At 53.9% G+C, this 7185-nt stretch overlaps 1 protein-coding gene across 1 annotated transcript; it reads left to right on the plus strand.

The window, feature by feature from the left end:
- The first annotated feature begins 803 nt into the window (after nucleotides 1-803).
- On the plus strand, nucleotides 804-6662 carry CHRAC1 (chromatin accessibility complex subunit 1). Its single transcript, XM_073632293.1, has 3 exons — nucleotides 804-1044; nucleotides 4058-4184; nucleotides 6268-6662. Exons 1-3 carry the CDS (start codon nucleotides 838-840, stop codon nucleotides 6504-6506), a joined length of 573 nt encoding a protein of 190 aa, XP_073488394.1. The 5' UTR covers nucleotides 804-837; the 3' UTR covers nucleotides 6507-6662.
- The last annotated feature ends 523 nt before the right edge of the window (nucleotides 6663-7185 follow it).

Consider the following 7185-nt stretch of genomic DNA (forward strand, 5'->3'; position numbering starts at 1 on the left):
CTGCGATGGCTATCTTGGTACACCCCGCACTTCGACTTGTCTGCCGTAAGCATGCAGTCAGAAGGCGGCAGCGGACATCTTTTTACACCTACACAATTCTTGCATTTCATACTTATTTTTACCACTAAACTGAGCTTATATAGTGAAATACAGAATTTTGAAATCAATTCGACTGTTTTGATGTTGAATTTTAAAAGCACCGCTGTTCTGTCACATTAGCAACCATGTGAGATGAGCACGCTTGCCAATGCTTTGAAAATTCAACATCAAAACAGTTTTACGGATTTCAAAATTCTGTATTTCACTATATAAGGTCAGTTTACTGGTAAAAATAAGTGTGAAATGCAAGACTTGGGTGGGTGTAAAAAGATGTCCGCTTCCGCCCTCTTACTGCATGCCTACTGCAGCCGAGTGGGGGGTGTACCAAGATGGTTGTCGCAGAACGTCACTTCAGTTACAAAATCTGATGGGTCAGAAGATGGCCGTCGCGAAATGTCTCATCCGTTATGAAATTTGACACCTGTGAGATAACCAGGCTTGCCGCTGCTTTTAAAATTCAACATCTGAACAGTCAGACGGAGTTATAAGTACTGTATTTCACTATATATCCTCAGTGTAATGTTATAAATAAGTGTACAATGCCAAACTCTGGTGGGTGTAACAATATGGCCGCTTGCCCCCTTCTCTCTGTATCCTTACTGTGGAGAAGTGCGGGGTGTAGAAAGATGGCGGTGACGAAACGTCACTTCCGTTACATATTCTGACGGGTCGATTAATCTGACGGAACATCTATCTCTGATTCCTGCCCTGGGGGATGCCGGGAGATGTAGTCCTCGCATGGAGCACGCTGCTCTGTGTTGTTTTGAACCCGGGGAGCTTTATTGTACGCGGACAGTGGAGGAGAGGAGGATGGCGGAGGAGAGGAGGGTGGCAGAGAGTCGGCTGGTGGTTCTGCCTCAGTCCCGGATCCGGGTCATCATGAAGAGCTCGCCCGATGTGTCCAGCATCAACCCGGATGCCCTCCTCCTCACCACCAAGGCCACGGTACCCCCCCGGGGGAGGGGCTGACTTCTTGGGGTGTGCAGTGTCTGGGGGGGGTCCTGGGAATGAGAAATATAAGACATCTTAGGTGACCCCCCCATAAAGGAACCCTGGGGGGGGGGGGGGTATGGAGCATCTTAGGTGACCCCCCATATAAGAAAACCGTGGGGGGGGGGGGGTATTGAACATCTTAGGTGCCCCCCCCATACAGGAACTTGGGGCGGGGGTGTATGAAACATTTTAGGTGACCCCCCCCCCGCCCCCATACAGGAACCTGGGGGTAGGGGTTTTTGGAACCCGGGGGGGGGGGAGAGAGTATGAAACATCTTAGGTGACCCCCATACAAGAACCCTGGAGGGGGGAGGGGATATGGGACATCTTAGGTGACCCCCCCATACAGGAACCTGGGGGGGGGGGTTGGTATGGAACTTAGGTGAGCCCCCATTTAAGAACGCTGGAGGGGGCGGGGTTGTATGAAACATCTTAGGTGACCCCCCCCCGCCCCCATACAGGAACCTGGGGGTAGGGGTTTTTGGAACCCGGGGGGGGGGGGGGGAGAGTATGAAACATCTTAGGTGACCCCCATACAAGAACCCTGGAGGGGGGAGGGGATATGGGACATCTTAGGTGACCCCCCCCATACAGGAACTTGGGGCGGGGGTGTATGAAACATTTTAGGTGACCGCCCCCATACAGGAACCTGGGGGTAGGGGTTTTTGGAACCCGGGGGGGGGGGGGGGGGAGAGAGTATGAAACATCTTAGGTGACCCCCATACAAGAACCCTGGAGGGGGGAGGGGATATGGGACATCTTAGGTGACCCCCCCATACAGGAACCTGGGGGGGGGGTTGGTATGGAACTTAGGTGAGCCCTCATTTAAGAACGCTGGAGGGGGCGGGGTTGTATGAAACATCTTAGGTGACCCCCCCCGCCCCCATACAGGAACCTGGGGGTAGGGGTTTTTGGAACCCGGGGGGGGGGGGGGGGAGAGTATGAAACATCTTAGGTGACCCCCATACAAGAACCCTGGAGGGGGGAGGGGATATGGGACATCTTAGGTGACCCCCCCCATACAGGAACCTGGGGGGGGGGGTTGGTACCCGGGGGGGGGGGGGGGGGAGTATGGAACATCTTGGGTGAACCCCCCAATACAAGAACCCCAGGAGAGGGAAAATATGGGCCATCTTAGGTGACACCCCCCCCCCATACAAGAACCGTGGGGGTGATATAGAACATCTTAAGTGACCCCATACAAGAACTCTGGGGGAATATGGGACATCGTAGGTGACACCCCCCCCCCCCAATACAAGAACCCTGGGGGTGATATGGAACATCTTAGGTGACCCCCATACAAGAACTCTGGGAGGGGGGCTAGGGAATATGGGACATCTTAGGTGACCCCCTATACAAGAACTCTGGGGGGGTGTGGGACATCTTAGGTGACCCCCCTATACAAGAACTCTGGGGGGCTGGGACATTTTAGGTGAGCCTTGTACAAGAATACAGGGGGAATATGGGACATCTTAGGTGACCCTAGTACAAGAATACAGGGGGGATATGGAACATCTTAGGTGACACCCCCCCCCCCCCCCATACAAGAACCCTGGAGGTGGGGATATGGCACCTCTTAGGGGACCCTCGTACAAGACTATGGGGGGGGGGATATGGAACATCTTAGTTGTTGCCCCCCCTATACAAGAACCCTGGGGGGGGGGATATTGGACATCTTAGGTGACCCCCCCTCCAGGAACCTTGGGGAAGGGGGGGTATGGAACCCAGGGGGGAGTATGAAACCCAGGAAGGGGAAGGGGGGAGAGTATGGAACATCTTGGGTGACTGCTCCATACAAGAATTTGGGGAGGGGGGTGTATGGAACATCTTGGGTGAACCCCCCCAATACAAGAACCCCAGGGGAGGGAAAATATGGACCATCTTAGGTGACCCCCCCCCAATACAAGAACCCTGGGGGTGATATGGAACATCTTAGGTGACCCCCATACAAGAACTCTGGGAGGGGGGGCTAGGGAATATGGGACATCTTAGGTGACCCCCTATACAAGAACTCTGGGGGGGGGACATCTTAGGTGACCCCCTATACAGAACTCTGGGGGGGGGACATCTTAGGTGACCCCCCTATACAAGAACTCTGGGGGGGTGGGACATTTTAGGTGATCCTCGTACAAGAATACAGGGGGAATATGGGACATCTTAGGTGACCCTAGTACAAGAATACAGGGGGGATATGGAACATCTAAGGTGCCCCCCCCCCCCCCCAATACAAGAACCCTGGAGGGGGGGATATGGGAAATCTTTGAGAAACCTCGTACAAGAATACAGAGGGATATGGAACATCTTAGTTGTTCCCCCTACACAAGAACCCGGGGGGGGGGGGGGGCGGATATGGGACATCTTAGATGACACCATACAAGAATCATGGGAAGAGGAGGTGGGGGGATGTGGGACATCTTAGGTGACCCCCGTACAAGAATCGGGGGGGGGGGGGGATATGGAACACCTCGGGTGACCCCCCCCCCATACAAGAACCCTGGGGCGATATGGAACATCTTGAGTGACCCCCCATACAAGAAATATGGGACATCTTGGGTGACCCCCTAAGTAGTAGTGTGGGGTAAATGTATGATGTCATTGATTTGAATGTATGATGTCATTGATTTGAATGTATGATGTCATTGATTTGAATGTATGATGTCATTGATTTGGGAGGAGTGACTCGCCGGGCTGAGCTCCTTGAAGGTGATAATATGACGGTCCACATGGGGCAATTTATTAGAATACAGCAATCGGTGAGGTCCGATCACCAGGTATGTGTGTGAGATCCACCAATAGGAACTCTCTAGACAAGGATGAAACTATTTGGTTATTTTTTTTGAGCAGAATAAAAAAAAATGACGTAGTGGGTCGGTGACAGATTGGAGAGTCAGCCTTCTGATATATTTCTGACAATGAATTGTAGAGCTGTGATTGGAATAATTATCATGGTGTCTTCCCCTGGCAGGAGCTGTTTGTGAAATACTTGGCGTCCTATTCCTATAAACATGGCACGGGGATAAAAGACAACACGCTGTCCTATGACGACTTGTCCGATACGGCTGAGAACAGCGAGACCTTCGGATTCCTCTCTGGTAGGTGGAGCCCATTAACGTTCCTCTATAGTCTAACCAGTTATTTTATTTACTTTTGGATCATGTGGGGAAGGTCAGGGTTTTATTGTTGCCTGTGTCCCCATTATAAAGATTCTCCCTCACTTCCTGTCCCTCTGACACCTGTACAGTGTTGTTACTTGCCCAGCAGATCCAGTATTGTCCTGCTACAATCTGCTGATCTCATGCAGCAGCCCCAGTCCTGCGCTGCCATCTTGGTCCTCTTCGGAAGCCGCCTGCCTCTCCTGGGTTCAGGCAGCCGGCCTCCAATGATGTCCTCGGCTCCACCCACCGGTCGCTGCGAGTCCCTTCTCTTGCAGGAGGCTGAGACAGCAGGGACACATCCTTCTTGCCTAGCATAGAATGCTGGCGATGGAGGGGGCCTAAAGTTAAAAAAAGAGTGCCTGTTTTTTACCACCTCTGGCCAGGGCCGCCATCAGGGGAGGGGGGGACAGCCAAGACAGGTGTAGTGGGCCCCTTGAGACTCTCCCGGTACCTCCAGGAGACATTGCACTTCAAAAGCTGCTCTGATGATCTGAGGTCTGTCACTGTGTATAGTTTATGGATGGATACAGAGGAGGGGGACCCAGTAACCTGGAAGGGGGGAGGGGAGGTAACCGAGACGCACAGCACACATGGAGGAGTGATGGGAGAGGAGGTGGTAAGGGGATGTGTCCTCCTCCATGGGGCCCCTCTCTGTCCTCGTCCATGGGGCCCCTCTCTGTCCTCGTCCATGGGGCCCCTCTCTGTCCTCGTCCATGGGGCCCCTCTCTGTCCTCGTCCATGGGGCCCCCTCTCTGTCCTCGTCCATGGGGCCCCCTCTCTGTCCTCGTCCATGGGGCCCTCTCTCTGTCCTCGTCCATGGGGCCCCCTCTCTGTCCTCGTCCATGGGGCCCCCTCTCTGTCCTCGTCCATGGGGCCCCCTCTCTGTCCTCGTCCATGGGGCCCCCTCTCTGTCCTCGTCCATGGGGCCCCCTCTCTGTCCTCGTCCATGGGGCCCCCTCTCTGTCCTCGTCCATGGGGCCCCCTCTCTGTCCTCGTCCATGGGGCCCCCTCTCTGTCCTCGTCCATGGGGCCCCCTCTCTGTCCTCGTCCATGGGGCCCCCTCTCTGTCCTCGTCCATGGGGCCCCCTCTCTGTCCTCGTCCATGGGGCCCCCTCTCTGTCCTCGTCCATGGGGCCCCCTCTCTGTCCTCGTCCATGGGGCCCCCTCTCTGTCCTCGTCCATGGGGCCCCCTCTCTGTCCTCGTCCATGGGGCCCCCTCTCTGTCCTCGTCCATGGGGCCCCCTCTCTGTCCTCGTCCATGGGGCCCCCTCTCTGTCCTCGTCCATGGGGCCCCCTCTCTGTCCTCGTCCATGGGGCCCCCTCTCTGTCCTCGTCCATGGGGCCCCCTCTCTGTCCTCGTCCATGGGGCCCCCTCTCTGTCCTCGTCCATGGGGCCCCCTCTCTGTCCTCGGCCATGGGGCCCCCTCTCTGTCCTCGGCCATGGGGCCCCCTCTCTGTCCTCGGCCATGGGGCCCCCTCTCTGTCCTCGGCCAAGGGGCCCCCCTCTCTGTCCTCGGCCAAGGGGCCCCCCTCTCTGTCCTCGGCCAAGGGGCCCCCTCTCTGTCCTCGGCCAAGGGGCCCCCTCTCTGTCCTCGGCCAAGGGGCCCCCTCTCTGTCCTCGGCCATGGGGCCCCCTCTCTGTCCTCGTCCAAGGGGCCCCCTAAAAGGCAACTATGATAAGGGGCTTTGCAGGCGCAACACCTCTCAAGTGTGACAGGGTGTATCATTCCTACTGCGGCATGTGTACATCCTTGGCCAGTGGGCGGATTTTGTGGGATGGCCAATTGGTGGGCGGGCCCTGGGGGAATGTTGGTTGGGGGGGGGGGGGTCCAGGCCTAAAGCTCTGTAAGGGTCCCCAAAATTTCTGATGGCTGCCCTGCCCCTGGACCCCATGTGTACAAGGCCCAACAGTCCAGCAGAGAGCAGATAAGAGAGTTTGATTGTTATGAATTACATACACTTCAATGTCACGAGGAGAAACCCCCCCCCCAATATAAAGTATTTTCTCCTTCATTTCCAGACATTCTGCCAAAGAAAATCCTGGCCAGTGAGTATTTGAAAATGGTGGCGAAAGAAGACAAGGATGGTACCCTGGATGAAGCGGAGGAAGAAGAGGAGGAGGAAGAGGGAGAAGATGAAGAAGAAGACAAGGAAGAGGATGAGGAGGGTGAGGATGAAGATAGTGTTGACTCTGATGACGATGCGGATATAGACTATGAGCAGGATAATGAAGACGACGAGGACGAAGAAGATGATTAATGGGACACCTCTCTTTATTATGGACACATTCTTCATCCTAGATTTATTTTTCTACAGTTCTTCAATTTTTTTTTTTTTTTTTATTTTCAGACAAATTGGTGAATTTCTGCTGTTCCTGTGCATAATAAAGTTTCTTAATAAACATCCATAAAATTATTTTTTGCCATTTTTAAAGAAGAACTTCAAAGACGGCTAACTTGAGGATGTGACATAAGCCCAGTGCAATTTTACTGATGATAATCCTAAAAAATACAATATACACTATATTACCAAAAGTATTGGGACACCTGCCTTTACACACACATGAACTTTAATGGCATCCCAGTCTTAGTCCGTAGGGTTCAATATTGAGTTGGCCCACCGTTTGCAGCTATAACAGCTTCAACTCTTCTGGGAAGGCCGTCCACAAGGTTTAGGAGTGTGTCTATGGGAATGTTTGACCATTCTTCCAGAAGCGCATTTGTGAGGTCAGGCACTAATGTGGATGAGAAGGCCTGGCTCGCAGTCTCCGCTCTAATTCATCTGAAAGATGTTCTATGGGGTTGAGGTCAGGACTCTGTGCAGGCCAGTCAGGTTCCTCCACCCCAAACTCGCTCATCCATGTCTTTATGGACCTTGCTTTGTGCACTGGTGCGCAGTCATGTTGGAACAGGAAGGGGCCATCCTCAAGCTGTTCTCA

Source organism: Aquarana catesbeiana, linkage group LG05 (assembly GCF_042186555.1).
Source record: "Aquarana catesbeiana isolate 2022-GZ linkage group LG05, ASM4218655v1, whole genome shotgun sequence".
In the NCBI taxonomy this organism is placed as follows: Eukaryota; Metazoa; Chordata; class Amphibia; order Anura; family Ranidae; genus Aquarana; species Aquarana catesbeiana.